The 20000-nt window shown below is 50.4% G+C and overlaps 1 protein-coding gene and 1 long non-coding RNA gene across 3 annotated transcripts in view; both read left to right on the forward strand.

Annotated features, from left to right (window-relative positions):
• LOC127925080 (FH1/FH2 domain-containing protein 3-like) overlaps nucleotides 1-20000 on the forward strand; it is a 67184-nt gene that overhangs the window by 36498 nt on the left and 10686 nt on the right. The window contains exons 3-4 of the mRNA XM_052509861.1: nucleotides 6674-6779; nucleotides 17004-17098. Coding sequence (XP_052365821.1) covers nucleotides 17018-17098 — 81 coding nt within the window. The 5' untranslated portion in view covers nucleotides 6674-6779; nucleotides 17004-17017. The remainder of the gene's footprint in view (nucleotides 1-6673; nucleotides 6780-17003; nucleotides 17099-20000) is intronic.
• Nucleotides 18833-19933, forward strand: LOC127925078 (uncharacterized). Of its 2 annotated transcripts, none has more exons than XR_008119668.1 (3): nucleotides 18833-18891; nucleotides 19599-19710; nucleotides 19796-19933. It is a non-coding gene; the product is annotated as an uncharacterized LOC127925078 (long non-coding RNA). The 2 variants fall into 2 exon arrangements; XR_008119669.1 differs by having other exon boundaries at nucleotides 18833-18863.

Below are 20000 nucleotides of genomic sequence, written 5' to 3' on the forward strand. Positions count from 1 at the left end.
GAGACTGGGGAGAGAGAGAGAGCGAGCGCGAGGGGGAGACTGGGAGAGAGAGAGAGAGCGAGCGCGGAGGGAGACTGGGGAGAGAGAGAGAGCGAGCGCGGAGGGAGACTGGGAGAGAGAGAGAGCGCGGAGGGAGACTGGGAGAGAGAGAGCGAGCGGGGGAGACTGGGAGAGAGAGCGAGCGCGGGGGAGACTGGGAGAGAGAGAGCGCGGGGGGAGACTGGGAGAGAGAGAGAGCGCGGGGAGACTGGGAGAGAGAGCGAGCGCGGGGGAGACTGGGAGAGAGAGCGAGCGCGGGGAGACTGGGAGAGAGAGCGAGCGCGGGGGAGACTGGGAGAGAGAGAGAGCGAGGGGGAGACTGGGAGAGAGAGAGAGCGAGCGAGGGGGGAGACTGGGAGAGAGAGAGAGAGCGAGCGCGGAGGGAGACTGGGAGAGAGAGAGAGAGCGAGCGCGGAGGGAGACTGGGAGAGAGAGAGAGAGCGAGCGCGGAGGGAGACTGGGGAGAGAGAGCGAGCGCGGGGGGAGACTGGGGAGAGAGCGAGCGCGGGGAGACTGGGAGAGAGAGCGAGCGCGGGGAGACTGGGAGAGAGAGCGAGCGCGGGGGAGACTGGGAGAGAGAGAGAGCGAGGGGGAGACTGGGAGAGAGAGCGAGCGCGAGGGGGAGACTGGGAGAGAGAGCGAGCGAGGGGGAGACTGGGAGAGAGAGCGAGCGCGAGGGGGAGACTGGGAGAGAGCGAGCGAGGGGGAGACTGGGAGAGAGAGCGAGCGCGGGGAGACTGGGAGAGAGAGCGAGCGAGGGGGAGACTGGGAGAGAGAGAGAGCGGGGGGAGACTGGGGAGAGAGAGAGCGGGGGGAGACTGGGAGAGAGAGATAGCGAAGGGGGAGACTGGGAGAGAGTGAGAGCGGGGGAGACTGGGAGAGAGAGAGCGAAGGGGGAGACTGGGAGAGAGAGCGAAGGGGGAGACTGAGAGAGAGAGAGAGGAGACTGGGAGAGAGAGAGAGAGAGAGCGCGAGGGGGAGACTGGGGAGAGAGAGAGAGCGAGCGCGGAGGGAGACTGGGAGAGAGAGCGAGGGGGAGACTGGGAGAGAGAGAGCGAGGGGGAGACTGGGAGAGAGAGAGAGAGAGAGCGAGGGGGAGATAGGGGGAGACTGGGAGAGAGAGAGAGAGCGAGGGGGAGACTGGGGAGAGAGAGAGAGCGAGCGGGGGAGACTGGGGAGAGAGAGAGAGCGAGGGGGAGATGGAGAGAGGGGAGACTGGGGAGAGAGAGAGCGAGGGGAGACTGGGAGAGAGAGAGAGAGCGAGGGGGAGACTGGGGAGAGAGAGAGCGAGCGAGGGGGAGACTGGGAGAGAGAGAGAGAGAGCGCGGAGGGAGACTGGGAGAGAGAGCGAGGGGGAGACTGGGAGAGAGAGAGAGCGAGGGGGAGACTGGGGAGAGAGAGAGGGAGGGGGAGACTGGGAGAGAGAGAGAGCGAGGGGGAGACTGGGAGAGAGAGAGAGCGAGGGGGAGACTGGGAGAGAGAGAGAGAGCGAGGGGGAGAGGGAGAGAGAGAGAGCGAGGGGGGGGAGACTGGGAGAGAGAGAGAGCGAGGGGGAGACTGGGAGAGAGAGAGAGAGCGAGGGGGAGACTGGGGAGAGAGAGAGAGAGAGCGAGGGGGAGACGAGAGAGAGAGAGAGAGAGAGCGAGGGGGAGACTGGGGAGAGAGAGAGAGAGCGAGGGGGAGACTGAGAGAGAGAGAGCGAGGGGGAGACTGAGAGAGAGAGAGCGAGGGGGAGACTGCGAGGGGGAGACTGGGAGAGAGAGAGAGCGAGGTGGGGACTCGGAGAGAGAGAGGGGGACTGGGGAGAGAGAGGGGGAGACTGGGGAGAGAGAGGGGGAGACTGGGAGAGAGAGAGGGGGAGACTGGGGAGAGAGAGAGAGCGAGGGGGAGACTGAGAGAGAGAGAGCGGGGGAGACTGAGAGAGAGAGAGCGAGGGGGAGACTGGGAGAGAGAGAGAGCGAGGGGGAGACTGGGAGAGAGAGAGAGCGAGGGGGAGACTGAGAGAGAGAGAGCGAGGGGAGACTGGGAGAGAGAGCGAGGGGGGGAGACGGAGAGAGAGAGAGAGAGGGGGAGAGAGAGAGAGAGAGCGAGGGGGAGACTGAGAGAGAGAGAGCGAGGGGGAGACGAGAGAGAGAGAGAGCGAGGGGGTGATACTGGGAGAGGAGAGAGAGAGGGGGACTGGGAGAGAGAGGGGGACTGGGAGAGAGAGGGGGACTGGGAGAGAGAGAGAGAGGGGGTAGAGCGAGGAGGGGGTGGGGAGGAGATGGAGAGATGGGGAGAGAGAGAGCGAGGGGGAGACTGGGAGAGAGAGAGAGAGGGGGGGTAGAGCGAGGAGGGGGTGGGGAGGAGATGGAGAGATGGGGAGAGAGAGGGGGAGACTGGGAGAGAGAGGGGGAGACTGGGAGAGAGAGGGGGGAGACTGGGAGAGAGAGGGGGGAGACTGGGAGAGAGAGGGGGAGACTGGGAGAGAGAGACTGGGGAGACTGGGAGAGAGAGAGAGCGAGGGGGTAGAGCACATACCAGTCATGCCAGAGACTTCATTGTAATCGTTTGAGAGATGAAGGCTTGGTAATTGAAGTAGATGTGCAGGGCGTGTCCCCAATAGGGTTGTGTGGAGAAGAAAACTGTTTTACATCCGTTGAGAATGACAATAGTTCCTCACAACGTTGAAAATCCTTCCCAGCGGTCTCTCCTTTCCCAGAACCACTCAGCAGCGAGAAACAGGGACATGTGACCTGCTCTGGTCCAATGGAAACGTCCTCAAACAGGGACATGTGACCTGCTCTGGTCCAATGGAAACGTCCTCAAACAGGGACATGTGACCTGCTCTGGTCCAATGGAAACGTCCTCAAACAGGGACATGTGACCTGCTCTGGTCCAATGGAAACGTCCTCAAACAGGGACATGTGACCTGCTCTGGTCCAATGGAAACGTCCTCAAACAGGGACATGTGACCTGCTCTGGTCCAATGGAAACGTCCTCAAACAGGGACATGTGACCTGCTCTGGTCCAATGGAAACGTCCTCAAACAGGGACATGTGACCTGCTCTGGTCCAATGGAAACGTCCTCAAACAGGGACATGTGACCTGCTCTGGTCCAATGGAAACGTCCTCAAACAGGGACATGTGACCTGCTCTGGTCCAATGGAAACGTCCTCAAACAGGGACATGTGACCTGCTCTGGTCCAATGGAAACGTCCTCAAACAGGGACATGTGACCTGCTCTGGTCCAATGGAAACGTCCTCAAACAGGGACATGTGTCCTGCTCTGGTCCAATGGAAATGTCCTCAAACAGGGACATGTGTCCTGCTCTGGTCCAATGGAAATGTCCTCAAACAGGGACATGTGACCTGCTCTGGTCCAATGGAAACGTCCTCAAACAGGGACATGTGACCTGCTCTGGTCCAATGGAAACGTCCTCAAACAGGGACATGTGACCTGCTCTGGTCCAATGGAAACGTCCTCAAACAGGGACATGTGACCTGCTCTGGTCCAATGGAAACATCCTCAAACAGGGACATGTGTCCTGCTCTGGTCCAATGGAAACGTCCTCAAATAGGGACATGTGACCTGCTCTGGTCCAATGGAAACGTCCTCAAACAGGGACATGTGTCCTGCTCTGGTCCAATGGAAACGTCCTCAAACAGGGACATGTGACCTGCTCTGTTCCAATGGAAATGTCCTCAAATAGGGACATGTGACCTGCTCTGGTCCAATGGAAACGTCCTCAAACAGGGACATGTGTCCTGCTCTGGTCCAATGGAAACGTCCTCAAACAGGGACATGTGACCTGCTCTGGTCCAATGGAAATGTCCTCAAACAGGGACATGTGTCCTGCTCTGGTCCAATGGAAATGTCCTCAAACAGGGACATGTGTCCTGCTCTGGTCCAATGGAAATGTCCTCAAACAGGGACATGTGTCCTGCTCTGGTCCAATGGAAATGTCCTCAAACAGGGACATGTGTCCTGCTCTGGTCCAATGGAAACGTCCTCAAACAGGGACATGTGTCCTGCTCTGGTCCAATGGAAACGTCCTCAAACAGGGACATGTGACCTGCTCTGGTCCAATGGAAACGTCCTCAAACAGGGACATGTGACCTGCTCTGGTCCAATGGAAACGTCCTCAAACAGGGACATGTGACCTGCTCTGGTCCAATGGAAACGTCCTCAAACAGGGACATGTGACCTGCTCTGGTCCAATGGAAATGTCCTCAAACAGGGACATGTGACCTGCTCTGGTCCAATGGAAACGTCCTCAAACAGGGACATGTGTCCTGCTCTGGTCCAATGGAAATGTCCTAAAACAAGGACATGTGTCCTGCTCTGGTCCAATGGAAATGTCCTCAAACAGGGACATGTGACCTGCTCTGGTCCAATGGAAACGTCCTCAAACAGGGACATGTGACCTGCTCTGGTCCAATGGAAACGTCCTCAAACAGGGACATGTGACCTGCTCTGGTCCAATGGAAACGTCCTCAAACAGGGACATGTGACCTGCTCTGGTCCAATGGAAACATCCTCAAACAGGGACATGTGTCCTGCTCTGGTCCAATGGAAACGTCCTCAAATAGGGACATGTGACCTGCTCTGGTCCAATGGAAACGTCCTCAAACAGGGACATGTGTCCTGCTCTGGTCCAATGGAAACGTCCTCAAACAGGGACATGTGACCTGCTCTGTTCCAATGGAAATGTCCTCAAATAGGGACATGTGACCTGCTCTGGTCCAATGGAAACGTCCTCAAACAGGGACATGTGTCCTGCTCTGGTCCAATGGAAACGTCCTCAAACAGGGACATGTGACCTGCTCTGTTCCAATGGAAATGTCCTCAAACAGGGACATGTGTCCTGCTCTGGTCCAATGGAAATGTCCTCAAACAGGGACATGTGTCCTGCTCTGGTCCAATGGAAATGTCCTCAAACAGGGACATGTGTCCTGCTCTGGTCCAATGGAAATGTCCTCAAACAGGGACATGTGTCCTGCTCTGGTCCAATGGAAACGTCCTCAAACAGGGACATGTGTCCTGCTCTGGTCCAATGGAAACGTCCTCAAACAGGGACATGTGACCTGCTCTGGTCCAATGGAAACGTCCTCAAACAGGGACATGTGACCTGCTCTGGTCCAATGGAAACGTCCTCAAACAGGGACATGTGACCTGCTCTGGTCCAATGGAAACGTCCTCAAACAGGGACATGTGACCTGCTCTGGTCCAATGGAAACGTCCTCAAACAGGGACATGTGACCTGCTCTGGTCCAATGGAAATGTCCTCAAACAGGGACATGTGTCCTGCTCTGGTCCAATGGAAATGTCCTCAAACAGGGACATGTGACCTGCTCTGGTCCAATGGAAACGTCCTCAAACAGGGACATGTGACCTGCTCTGGTCCAATGGAAACGTCCTCAAACAGGGACATGTGTCCTGCTCTGGTCCAATGGAAACGTCCTCAAACAGGGACATGTGACCTGCTCTGGTCCAATGGAAACGTCCTCAAACAGGGACATGTGACCTGCTCTGGTCCAATGGAAACGTCCTCAAACAGGGACATGTGACCTGCTCTGGTCCAATGGAAACGTCCTCAAATAGGGACATGTGTCCTGCTCTGGTCCAATGGAAATGTCCTCAAACAGGGACATGTGTCCTGCTCTGGTCCAATGGAAACGTCCTCAAACAGGGACATGTGACCTGCTCTGGTCCAATGGAAACGTCCTCAAACAGGGACATGTGACCTGCTCTGGTCCAATGGAAACGTCCTCAAACAGGGACATGTGACCTGCTCTGGTCCAATGGAAACGTCCTCAAACAGGGACATGTGTCCTGCTCTGGTCCAATGGAAACGTCCTCAAACAGGGACATGTGACCTGCTCTGGTCCAATGGAAACGTCCTCAAACAGGGACCTACCTGACTACTTCTTATCAGTGCTTGACTTGGACTGAAACAGGTTACCCGGGTTACAGGTTACTCATTTCTGGGTGCTGGTACCGTTTTTACATTTAGGGACAGGAAATAGTTTTGAGCTAATATTCTATATCAGAGGGAACAGGAGCTCCAGCTGTAGAACATGTTTGAGGTGCCGGTACTCGGCTCCGGTGAGCTCCTGCCAAAGGTCAAGCACCGCTTCTTATCACCTTGATCAAATGGTCTCCAGCTGTGTCTGTCCCGAGCTCACTGGGCAGGGACACTCTGAGGACCAGGATAGTTGATACAATGTTGCTGGTGAGACCTTCAGGTTGGAGCCATTTTTAGTTCATAGTTGATACAATGTTGCTAGTTTGTTGGTGAGACCTTCAGGTTGGAGTCATTTTTAGTTCATAGTTGATACAATGTTGCTAGTTTGTTGGTGAGACCTTCAGGTTGGAGTCATTTTTAGTTCATAGTTGATACAATGTTGCTAGTTTGTTGGTGAGACCTTCAGGTTGGAGTCATTTTTAGTTAATAGTTGATACAATGTTGCTGGTGAGACCTTCAGGTTGGAGCCATTTTTAGTTAATAGTTGATACAATGTTGCTAGTTTGTTGGTGAGACCTTCAGGTTGGAGGACGATAAAGACCTAAAGAATCATCTGTCCTCGGTTGCAGGGTTTCTATGGTAACCTCTCTGTTAACAATCTGCTGTGTGGTGGTGGTGTGTTGTAGGACGATAAAGACCTGGTGCCAGAGTTCGTGAATTCAGAAGGCTTGACATGTTTCATCAAGGTTGGAACGGAGGCAGACCACAACTATCAGAACTACATTCTCCGAGGTGAGAGAGACCATCTCAACAATCATTTGAATTTAACCTTTTTATTTAACAAGGCAAGTCAGTTAAGAACAGATTCTTATTTACAATGACGGCCTACCGGGGAACAGTGGGGTTAACTGCCTTGTTCAGGGGAACAATGGGGTTAACTGCCTTGTTCAGGGAACAGTGGGGTTAACTGCCTTGTTCAGGGGAACAGTGGGTTGACTGGTCTAGGAACAGTGGGTTAACTGCCTTGTTCAGGGGGACAGTTGGTTAACTGGTCTAGGAACAGGGGGTTAACTGCCTTGTTCAGGGGAACAGTGGGTTAACTGGTCTAGGAACAGGGGGTTAACTGCCTTGTTCAGGGGAACAGTGGGTTAACTGGTCTAGGAACAGGGGGTTAACTGCCTTGTTCAGGGGAACAGTTGGTTAACTGCCTTGTTCAGGGAACAGTGGGTTAACTGCCTTGTTCAGGGGAACAGTGGGTTAACTGCCTTGTTCAGGGAACAGTGGGTTAACTGCCTTGTTCAGGGGGACAGTGGGTTAACTGCCTTGTTCAGGGGAACAGTGGGTTAACTGCCTTGTTCAGGGGAACAGTGGGTTAACTGCCTTGTTCAGGGGAACAGTGGGTTAACTGCCTTGTTCAGGGAACAGTGGGTTAACTGCCTTGTTCAGGGGGACAGTTGGTTAACTGCCTTGTTCAGGGGAACAGTGGGTTAACTGCCTTGTTCAGGGAACAGTGGGTTAACTGCCTTGTTCAGGGGACAGTTGGTTAACTGCCTTGTTCAGGGAACAGTGGGTTAACTGCCTTGTTCAGGGAACAGTGGGTTAACTGCCTTGTTCAGGGAACAGTGGGTTAACTGCCTTGTTCAGGGGAACAGTGGGTTAACTGCCTTGTTCAGGGAACAGTGGGTTAACTGCCTTGTTCAGGGGAACAGTGGGGTTAACTGCCTTGTTCAGGGGAACAGTGGGGTTAACTGCCTTGTTCAGGGGAACAGTGGGGTTAACTGCCTTGTTCAGGGGAACAGTGGGGTTAACTGCCTTGGGAACAGTGGGGTTAACTGCCTTGGGGAACAGTGGGGTTAACTGCCTTGGGGAACAGTGGGTTAACTGCCTTGTTCAGGGGAACAGTGGGGTTAACTGCCTTGTTCAGGGGAACAGTGGGGTTAACTGCCTTGTTCAGGGAACAGTGGGTTAACTGCCTTGTTCAGGGGAACAGTGGGTTAACTGCCTTGTTCAGGGAACAGTGGGTTAACTGCCTTGGGGAACAGTGGGTTAACTGCCTTGGGGAACAGTGGGTTAACTGCCTTGGGGAACAGTGGGTTAACTGCCTTGGGGAACAGTGGGTTAACTGCCTTGGGGAACAGTGGGTTAACTGCCTTGGGGAACAGTGGGTTAACTGCCTTGGGGAACAGTGGGTTAACTGCCTTGGGGAACAGTGGGTTAACTGCCTTGGGAACAGTGGGTTAACTGCCTTGGGGAACAGTGGGTTAACTGCCTTGGGGAACAGTGGGTTAACTGCCTTGTTCGGGGGAACAGTGGGTTAACTGCCTTGTTCGGGGGAACAGTGGGTTAACTGCCTTGTTCGGGGGAACAGTGGGTTAACTGCCTTGTTCGGGGGAACAGTGGGTTAACTGCCTTGTTCGGGGGAACAGTGGGTTAACTGCCTTGTTCGGGGGAACAGTGGGTTAACTGCCTTGTTCGGGGGAACAGTGGGTTAACTGCCTTGTTCGGGGGGCAGAACGACAGATTTTTACCTTGTCAGCTCAGGGATTCGATCTAGCGACCTTTTGGTTACAAGTGGCCCAACACTCTAAACACTAGGCTACCTGCTGGTTACTAGTCCAACACTCTAACCACTAGGCTACCTGCTGGTTACTAGTCCAACACTCTAACCACTAGGCTACCTGCTGGTTACTGACCCAACACTCTAACCACTAGGCTACCTGCTGGTTACTGGCCCAACACTCTAACCACTAGGCTACCTGCTGGTTACTAGTCCAACACTCTAACCACTAGGCTACCTGCTGGTTACTGACCCAACACTCTAACCACTAGGCTACCTGCTGGTTACTAGTCCAACACTCTAACCACTAGGCTACCTGCTGGTTACTGAACCAACACTCTAACCACTAGGCTACATGCTGGTTACTAGTCCAACACTCTAACCACTAGGCTACCTGCTGGTTACTGACCCAACGCTCTAACCACTAGGCTACCTGCTGGTTACTGACCCAACACTCTAACCACTAGGCTACCTGCTGGTTACTAGTCCAACACTCTAACCACTAGGCTACCTGCTGGTTACTAGTCCAACACTCTAACCACTAGGCTACCTGCTGGTTACTAGTCCAACACTCTAACCACTAGGCTACCTGCTGGTTACTAGTCCAACACTCTAACCACTAGGCTACCTGCTGGTTACTGACCCAACACTCTAACCACTAGGCTACCTGCTGGTTACTGGCCCAACACTCTAACCACTAGGCTACCTGCTGGTTACTAGTCCAACACTCTAACCACTAGGCTACCTGCTGGTTACTGACCCAACACTCTAACCACTAGGCTAACTGCTGGTTACTAGTCCAACACTCTAACCACTAGGCTACCTGCTGGTTACTGAACCAACACTCTAACCACTAGGCTACATGCTGGTTACTAGTCCAACACTCTAACCACTAAGCTACCTGCTGGTTACTGACCCAACGCTCTAACCACTAGGCTACCTGCTGGTTACTGACCCAACGCTCTAACCACTAGACTACCTGCTGGTTACTAGTCCAACACTCTAACCACTAGGCTACCTGCTGGTTACTAGTCCAACACTCTAACCACTAGACTACCTGCTGGTTACTGACCCAACACTCTAACCACTAGGCTACCTGCTGGTTACTAGTCCAACACTCTAACCACTAGGCTACCTGCTGGTTACTAGTCCAACACTCTAACCACTAGGCTACCTGCTGGTTACTAGTCCAACACTCTCACCACTAGACTATCTGCTGGTTACTGACCCAACGCTCTAACCACTAGGCTACCTGCTGGTTACTAGTCCAACACTCTAACCACTAGACTACCTGCTGGTTACTAGTCCAACGCTCTAACCACTAGGCTACCTGCTGGTTACTAGTCCAACGCTCTAACCACTAGGCTACCTGCTGGTTACTGACCCAACGCTCTAACCACTAGGCTACCTGCTGGTTACTAGTCCAACACTCTAACCACTAGGCTACCTGCTGGTTACTAGTCCAACACTCTAACCACTAGGCTACCTGCTGGTTACTGACCCAACGCTCTAACCACTAGGCTACCTGCTGGTTACTAGTCCAACACTCTAACCACTAGGCTACCTGCTGTTTACTAGTCCAACACTCTAACCACTAGGCTACCTGCTGGTTACTAGTCCAACACACTAACCACTAGACTACCTGCTGGTTACTGACCCAACGCTCTAACCACTAGGCTACCTGCTGGTTACTAGTCCAACGCTCTAACCACTAGGCTACCTGCTGGTTACTAGTCCAACGCTCTAACCACTAGGCTACCTGCTGGTTACTGACCCAACGCTCTAACCACTAGGCTACCTGCTGGTTACTAGTCCAACGCTCTAACCACTAGGCTACCTGCTGGTTACTGACCCAACGCTCTAACCACTAGACTACCTGCTGGTTACTAGTCCAACACTCTAACCACTAGGCTACCTGCTGGTTACTAGTCCAACACTCTAACCACTAGGCTACCTGCTGGTTACTGACCCAACGCTCTAACCACTAGGCTACCTGCTGGTTACTAGTCCAACACTCTAACCACTAGGCTACCTGCTGTTTACTAGTCCAACACTCTAACCACTAGGCTACCTGCTGGTTACTAGTCCAACACACTAACCACTAGACTACCTGCTGGTTACTAGTCCAACACTCTAACCACTAGGCTACCTGCTGGTTACTAGTCCAACACTCTAACCACTAGGCTACCTGCTGGTTACTAGTCCAACACTCTAACCACTAGGCTACCTGCTGGTTACTGAACCAACGCTCTAACCACTAGGCTACCTGCTGGTTACTAGTCCAACGCTCTAACCACTAGGCTACCTGCTGGTTACTAGTCCAACGCTCTAACCACTAGGCTACCTGCTGGTTACTGACCCAACGCTCTAACCACTAGACTACCTGCTGGTTACTAGTCCAACACTCTAACCACTAGACTACCTGCTGGTTACTGACCCAACGCTCTAACCACTAGACTACCTGCTGGTTACTAGTCCAACACTCTAACCACTAGGCTACCTGCTGGTTACTAGTCCAACACTCTAACCACTAGGCTACCTGCTGGTTACTGAACCAACGCTCTAACCACTAGGCTACCTGCTGGTTACTAACCCAACGCTCTAACCACTAGGCTACCTGCTGGTTACTAGTCCAACGCTCTAACCACTAGGCTACCTGCTGGTTACTGGCCCAACGCTCTAACCACTAGACTACCTGCTGGTTACTAGTCCAACACTCTAACCACTAGGCTACCTGCTGGTTACTGACCCAACGCTCTAACCACTAGGCTACCTGCTGGTTACTAGTCCAACACTCTAACCACTAGACTACCTGCTGGTTACTAGTCCAACACTCTAACCACTAGACTACCTGCTGGTTACTAGTCCAACACTCTAACCACTAGGCTACCTGCTGGTTACTAGTCCAACACTCTAACCACTAGGCTACCTGCTGGTTACTAGTCCAACACTCTAACCACTAGGCTACCTGCTGGTTACTAGTCCAACACTCTAACCACTAGACTACCTGCTGGTTACTAGTCCAACACTCTAACCACTAGACTACCTGCTGGTTACTAGTCCAACACTCTAACCACTAGGCTACCTGCTGGTTACTAGTCCAACACTCTAACCACTAGACTACCTGCTGGTTACTAGTCCAACACTCTAACCACTAGGCTACCTGCTGGTTACTAGTCCAACACTCTAACCACTAGGCTACCTGCTGGTTACTAGTCCAACACTCTAACCACTAGGCTACCTGCTGGTTACTAGTCCAACACTCTAACCACTAGACTACCTGCTGGTTACTAGTCCAACACTCTAACCACTAGACTACCTGCTGGTTACTAGTCCAACACTCTAACCACTAGGCTACCTGCTGGTTACTAGTCCAACACTCTAACCACTAGGCTACCTGCTGGTTACTAGTCCAACACTCTAACCACTAGGCTACCTGCTGGTTACTGACCTAATGCTCTAACCACTAGGCTACCTGCTGGTTACTAGTCCAACACTCTAACCACTAGGCTACCTGCTGTTTACTAGTCCAACACTCTAACCACTAGGCTACCTGCTGGTTACTAGTCCAACGCTCTAACCACTAGACTACCTGCTGATTACTGACCCAACGCTCTAACCACTAGGCTACCTGCTGGTTACTAGTCCAACGCTCTAACCACTAGGCTACCTGCTGGTTACTAGTCCAACGCTCTAACCACTAGGCTACCTGCTGGTTACTGACCCAACGCTCTAACCACTAGACTACCTGCTGGTTACTAGTCCAACACTCTAACCACTAGACTACCTGCTGGTTACTGACCCAACGCTCTAACCACTAGACTACCTGCTGGTTACTAGTCCAACACTCTAACCACTAGGCTACCTGCTGGTTACTAGTCCAACACTCTAACCACTAGGCTACCTGCTGGTTACTGAACCAACGCTCTAACCACTAGGCTACCTGCTGGTTACTAGTCCAACGCTCTAACCACTAGGCTACCTGCTGGTTACTAGTCCAACGCTCTAACCACTAGGCTACCTGCTGGTTACTGACCCAACGCTCTAACCACTAGACTACCTGCTGGTTACTAGTCCAACACTCTAACCACTAGGCTACCTGCTGGTTACTGACCCAACGCTCTAACCACTAGGCTACCTGCTGGTTACTGACCCAACGCTCTAACCACTAGACTACCTGCTGGTTACTAGTCCAACACTCTAACCACTAGGCTACCTGCTGGTTACTAGTCCAACACTCTAACCACTAGGCTACCTGCTGGTTACTGACCCAACACTCTAACCACTAGGCTACCTGCTGGTTACTAGTCCAACACTCTAACCACTAGGCTACCTGCTGGTTACTGACCCAACACTCTAACCACTAGGCTACCTGCTGGTTACTAGTCCAACACTCTAACCACTAGGCTACCTGCTGGTTACGAGCCCAACACTCTAACCACTAGGCTACCTGCTGGTTACTAGTCCAACACTCTAACCACTAGGCTACCTGCTGGTTACTGACCCAACGCTCTAACCACTAGACTACCTGCTGGTTACTAGTCCAACACTCTAACCACTAGACTACCTGCTGGTTACTAGTCCAACACTCTAACCACTAGGCTACCTGCTGGTTACTAGTCCAACACTCTAACCACTAGGCTACCTGCTGGTTACTAGTCCAACACTCTCACCACTAGACTATCTGCTGGTTACTGACCCAACGCTCTAACCACTAGGCTACCTGCTGGTTACTAGTCCAACACTCTAACCACTAGGCTACCTGCTGGTTACTGACCCAACACTCTAACCACTAGGCTACCTGCTGGTTACTAGTCCAACACTCTAACCACTAGGCTACCTGCTGGTTACTAGTCCAACACTCTAACCACTAGGCTACCTGCTGGTTACTAGTCCAACACTCTAACCACTAGGCTACCTGCTGGTTACTGACCCAACACTCTAACCACTAGGCTACCTGCTGGTTACTAGTCCAACACTCTAACCACTAGGCTACCTGCTGGTTACTAGTCCAACACTCTAACCACTAGGCTACCTGCTGGTTACTGAACCAACGCTCTAACCACTAGGCTACCTGCTGGTTACTAGTCCAACGCTCTAACCACTAGGCTACCTGCTGGTTACTAGTCCAACGCTCTAACCACTAGGCTACCTGCTGGTTACTAGTCCAATACTCTAACCACTAGGCTACCTGCTGGTTACTAGTCCAACGCTCTAACCACTAGGCTACCTGCTGGTTACTGACCCAACGCTCTAACCACTAGACTACCTGCTGGTTACTAGTCCAACACTCTAACCACTAGGCTACCTGCTGGTTACTAGTCCAATACTCTAACCACTAGGCTACCTGCTGGTTACTGAACCAATGCTCTAACCACTAGGCTACCTGCTGGTTGCTGACCCTAGTCCAACGCTCTAACCACTAGGCTACCTGCTGGTTACTAGTCCAACACTCTAACCACTAGGCTACCTGCTGGTTACTAGTCCAACACTCTAACCACTAGGCTACCTGCTGGTTACTAGTCCAACACTCTAACCACTAGGCTACCTGCTGGTTACTGACCCAACACTCTAACCACTAGGCTAACTGCTGGTTACTAGTCCAACACTCTAACCACTAGGCTACCTGCTGGTTACTAGTCCAACACTCTAACCACTAGGCTACCTGCTGGTTACTGACCCAACACTCTAACCACTAGGCTACCTGCTGGTTACTAGTCCAACACTCTAACCACTAGGCTACCTGCTGGTTACTAGTCCAACACTCTAACCACTAGGCTACCTGCTGGTTACTAGTCCAACACTCTAACCACTAGACTACCTGCTGGTTACTAGTCCAACACTCTAACCACTAGGCTACCTGCTGGTTACTAGTCCAACACTCTAACCACTAGGCTACCTGCTGGTTACTAGTCCAACACTCTAACCACTAGGCTACCTGCTGGTTACTAGTCCAACACTCTAACCACTAGGCTACCTGCTGGTTACTAGCCCAACACTCTAACCACTAGGCTACCTGCTGGTTACTAGTCCAACGCTCTAACCACTAGGCTACCTGCTGGTTACTAGTCCAACGCTCTAACCACTAGGCTACCTGCTGGTTACTAGTCCAACGCTCTAACCACTAGGCTACCTGCTGGTTACTAGTCCAACGCTCTAACCACTAGACTACCTGCCTGCCCCACTCATCTAACAGACTCACTTACCTTATATATCACTTTAATAGTTTTCTCCGACGTACATATTTCAGAACAAGTTTGCAATGAATGTTACACAGTAAATAAATACCTCGATACTTTTACAATTATTACTGTTACCGATCAGAACAAAGATACTGATGATACTGAACGTTGGGACTTTAGTATTGTGATACTGAGGACGCTTAACATCAGGCCTTTAGTATTGTGATACTGAGGACGCTTAACATCAGGCCTTTAGTATTGTGATACTGAACGTCAGGGCTTTAGTATCGTGATACTGAACGTCAGGGCTTTAGTATCGTGATACTGAACGTCAGGGCTTTAGTATCGTGATACTGAACGTCAGGGCTTTAGTATCGTGATACTGAGGACGCTGAACGTTAGGGCTTTAGTATCGTGATACTGATGATACTGAACGTTAGGGCTTTAGTATCGTGATACTGAGGACACTGAACGTTAGGGCTTTAGTATCGTGATACTGAACGTCAGGGCTTTAGTATCGTGATACTGAGGATGCTGAACGTTAGGGCTTTAGTATCGTTATACTGAGGATACTGAACGTTAGGGCTTTAGTGTCGTGATACTGAGGACACTGAACGTTAGGGCTTTAGTATCGTGATACTGAGGATACTGAACGTTAGGGCTTTAGTATCGTGATACTGAGCGTTAGGGCTTTAGTATCGTGATACTGAGCGTTAGGGCTTTAGTATCGTGATACTGAGCGTCAGGGCTTTAGTATCGTGATACTGAACGTCAGGGCTTTAGTATCGTGATACTGAACGTCAGGGCTTTAGTATCGTGATACTGAACGTCAGGGCTTTAGTATCGTGATACTGAACGTCAGGGCTTTAGTATCGTGATACTGAACGTCAGGGCTTTAGTATCGTGATACTGAACGTCAGGGCTTTAGTATCGTGATACTGAGCGTCAGGGCTTTAGTATCGTGATACTGAACGTCAGGGCTTTAGTATCGTGATACTGAACGTCAGGGCTTTAGTATCACGTTAGGGCTTTAGTATCATGATACTGAGGATGCTGAACGTTAGGGCTTTAGTATCGTGATACTGAGGACGCTGAACGTTAGGGCTTTAGTATCGTGGTACTGAGGACGCTGAGCGTTAGGGCTTTAGTATCGTGATACGGAGGACGCTGAACGTTAGGGCTTTAGTATCATGATACTGAGGACACTGAACGTTAGGGCTTTAGTATCGTGACACTGAGGATGCTGAATGTTAGGGCTTTAGTATCGTGATACTGAACGTCAGGGCTTTAGTATCGTGATACGGAGGACGCTGAACGTTAGGACTTTAGTATCATGATACTGAGGACACTGAACGTTAGGGCTTTAGTATCGTGACACTGAGGATGCTGAATGTTAGGGCTTTAGTATCGTGACACTGAGGATGCTGAATGTTAGGGCTTTAGTATCGTGATACTGAACGTCAGGGCTTTAGTATCGTGATACTGAGGACGCTGAACGTCAGGGCTTTAGTATCGTGACACTGAGGATGCTGAATGTTAGGGCTTTAGTATCGTGATACTGAACGTCAGGGCTTTCGTATCGTGATACTGAACGTTAGGGCCTTCTCACCCCCCTTTAAGATTTAGATGCACTATTGTAAAGTGACTATTCTACTGGATGTCATAAGGTGAATGCACCAATTTGTAAGTCGCTCTGTATAAGAGCGTCTGCTAAATGACTTAAATGTAAATGTAGTATTGTGATACTGAGGATGCTGAACGTTAGGGCTTTAGTATCGCGATACTGAGGACACTGAACGTTAGGGCTTTAGTATCGTGATACTGAGGACGCTGAAAGTCAGGGCTTTCGTATCGTGATACTGAGGATGCTGAACGTTAGGGCTTTAGTATTGTGATACTGAGGATGCTGAACGTTAGGGCTTTAGTATCGCGATACTGAGGACACTGAGCGTTAGGGCTTTAGTATCGCGATACTGAGGACACTGAACGTTAGGGGTTTAGTATTGTGATACTGAGGATGCTGAATATTAGGGCTTTAGTATTGTGATACTGAGGATGCTGAATATTAGGGCTTTAGTATTGTGATACTGAGGATGCTGAACGTCAGGGCTTTAATATCGTGGTACTGAGGACGCTGAACGTCAGGGCTTTAGTATCGTGGTACTGAGGACGCTGAACGTCAGGGCTTTAATATCGTGGTACTGAGGACGCTGACGTCAGGGCGTCAGGGCTTTAGTGTATTTATGTTGCAGCTCTAATCTGATCTTTGTGTTTCAGCCCTCAGTCAGATCATGCTGTTTGTAGATGGGATGAACGGTGTGATCGACCACAATGACACTGTTCAGTGGCTCTACACTCTCAGTGGCAGTCTGGTGGGTATTACATACAGTAGAGACCTGACCGCAGTACACACACACACACACCACACACAGAGAGAGTCTACTGTCCTTAATGTCCGAGAGTCTATTGTCCGTAATGTCCGAGAGTCTACTGTCCGTAATGTCCGAGAGTCTACTGTCCGTAATGTCCGAGAGTCTATTGTCCGTAATGTCCGAGAGTCTACTGTCCGTAATGTCGAGTCTACTGTCCGTAATGTCCGAGAGTCTACTGTCCGTAATGTCCGAGAGTCTACTGTCCGTAATGTCGAGAGTCTACTGTCCGTAATGTCCGAGAGTCTACTGTCCGTAATGTCGAGTCTACTGTCCGTAATGTCGAGAGTCTACTGTCCGTAATGTCCGAGAGTCTACTGTCCGTAATGTCCGAGAGTCTACTGTCCGTAATGTCCGAGAGTCTACTGTCCGTAATGTCCGAGAGTCTACTGTCCGTAATGTCCGAGAGTCTACTGTCCGTAATGTCCGAGAGTCTACTGTCCGTAATGTCCGAGAGTCTACTGTCCGTAATGTCCGAGAGTCTACTGTCCGTAATGTCCGAGAGTCTACTGTCCGTAATGTCCGAGAGTCTACTGTCCGTAATGTGTCTACTGTCCGTAATGTCCGAGAGTCTACTGTCCGTAATGTCCGAGAGTCTACTGTCCGTAATGTCGAGAGTCTACTGTCCGTAATGTCCGAGAGTCTACTGTCCGTAATGTCCGAGAGTCTACTGTCCGTAATGTCGAGAGTCTACTGTCCGTAATGTCCGAGAGTCTACTGTCCGTAATGTCCGAGAGTCTACTGTCCGTAATGTCCGAGAGTCTACTGTCCGTAATGTCAGAGAGAGTCTACTGTCCGTAATGTCAGAGAGAGAGTCAGTACAATAATGTTGTTTTTAATACCACAAATTACCGGGTAGCCTACTCTGCTGACAAACAGATCAATAAATAACGACCTTGTCCGCTATTGGCGAGGAGACAAATAGCCCCCCGTCCAAAACATGCCCCCCTCCCCCAATGCCTGTAAGAGACTTAAACACTAGTGTCTCTCGCTCAATAAATGTTTGTAAATCAATCACCTTGCAGCTGCTACAGCTCTGATTTCAGATCTCCTTTTTAAACAGGGAAGTGAGAACAGCCAATGAGATGTGACAGACAGGACAGGGTGTGAAAGTAGAATATGGTGAGAAGCTCTTGTTACGTAAGACTGTGTTAGAATGAAGACTGTTACTGTGGTGATGGAGACGAGGTTCAAGACACTATACTGTAGTGAAGAGGTTCAAGACACTATACTGTAGTGAAGAGGTTCAAGACACTATACTGTAGTGAAGAGGTTCAAGGCTATACTGTAGTGAAGAGGTTCAAGACACTATACTGTAGTGAAGAGGTTCAAGACACTATACTGTAGTGAAGAGGTTCAAGACACTATACTGTAGTGAAGAGGTTCAAGACACTATACTGTAGTGAAGGAGACGAGGTTCAAGACACTATACTGTAGTGAAGAGGTTCAAGACACTATACTGTAGTGAAGAGGTTCAAGACACTATACTGTAGTGAAGGAGACGAGGTTCAAGACACTATACTGTAGTGAAGAGGTTCAAGACACTATACTGTAGTGAAGGGGTTCAAGACACTATACTGTAGTGAAGGAGACGAGGTTCAAGACACTATACTGTAGTGAAGGGGTTCAAGACGCTATACTGTAGTGAAGAGGTTCAAGACGCGCTACTGTAGTGAAGAGGTTCAAGACGCTCTACTGTAGTGAAGAGGTTCAAGACGCTCTACTGTAGTGAAGAGGTTCAAGACGCTATACTGTAGTGAAGAGGTTCAAGACACTATACTGTAGTGAAGGAGACGAGGTTCAAGACACTATACTGTAGTGAAGGAGAAGAGGTTCAAGACACTATACTGTAGTGAAGGAGATGAGGTTCAAGACACTATACTGTAGTGAAGAGGTTCAAGACACTATACTGTAGTGAAGAGGTTCAAGACACTATACTGTAGTGAAGAGGTTCAAGACACTATACTGTAGTGAAGGAGCGAGGTTCAAGACACTATACTGTAGTGAAGAGGTTCAAGACACTATACTGTAGTGAAGAGGTTCAAGACACTATACTGTAGTGAAGGAGACGAGGTTCAAGACACTATACTGTAGTGAAGAGGTTCAAGACACTATACTGTAGTGAAGAGGTTCAAGACACTATACTGTAGTGAAGAGGTTCAAGACACTATACTGTAGTGAAGAGGTTCAAGACACTATACTGTAGTGAAGAGGTTCAAGACACTATACTGTAGTGAAGAGGTTCAAGACACTATACTGTAGTGAAGAGGTTCAAGACACTATACTGTAGTGAAGAGGTTCAAGACACTATACTGTAGTGAAGAGGTTCAAGACACTATACTGTAGTGAAGAGGTTCAAGACACTATACTGTAGTGAAGGAGACGAGGTTCAAGACACTATACTGTAGTGAAGGGGTTCAAGACGCGCTACTGTAGTGAAGAGGTTCAAGACGCTCTACTGTAGTGAAGAGGTTCAAGACGCTCTACTGTAGTGAAGAGGTTCAAGACGCTCTACTGTAGTGAAGAGGTTCAAGACGCTCTACTGTAGTGAAGAGGTTCAAGACACTATACTGTAGTGAAGAGGTTCAAGACGCTCTACTGTAGTGAAGAGGTTCAAGACGGCTCTACTGTAGTGAAGAGGTTCAAGACGCTCTACTGTAGTGAAGAGGTTCAAGACGCTCTACTGTAGTGAAGAGGTTCAAGACGCTCTACTGTAGTGAAGAGGTTCAAGACGCTCTACTGTAGTGAAGAGGTTCAAGACGCTCTACTGTAGTGAAGAGGTTCAAGACTACTCTGCAATCGTATTTTACTGACCGGGTTTGCTGGGTTCAATGGGAAATGTTGT

Source organism: Oncorhynchus keta, unplaced genomic scaffold, assembly GCF_023373465.1.
Source record: "Oncorhynchus keta strain PuntledgeMale-10-30-2019 unplaced genomic scaffold, Oket_V2 Un_contig_5024_pilon_pilon, whole genome shotgun sequence".
Classification (NCBI taxonomy): Eukaryota; Metazoa; Chordata; class Actinopteri; order Salmoniformes; family Salmonidae; genus Oncorhynchus; species Oncorhynchus keta.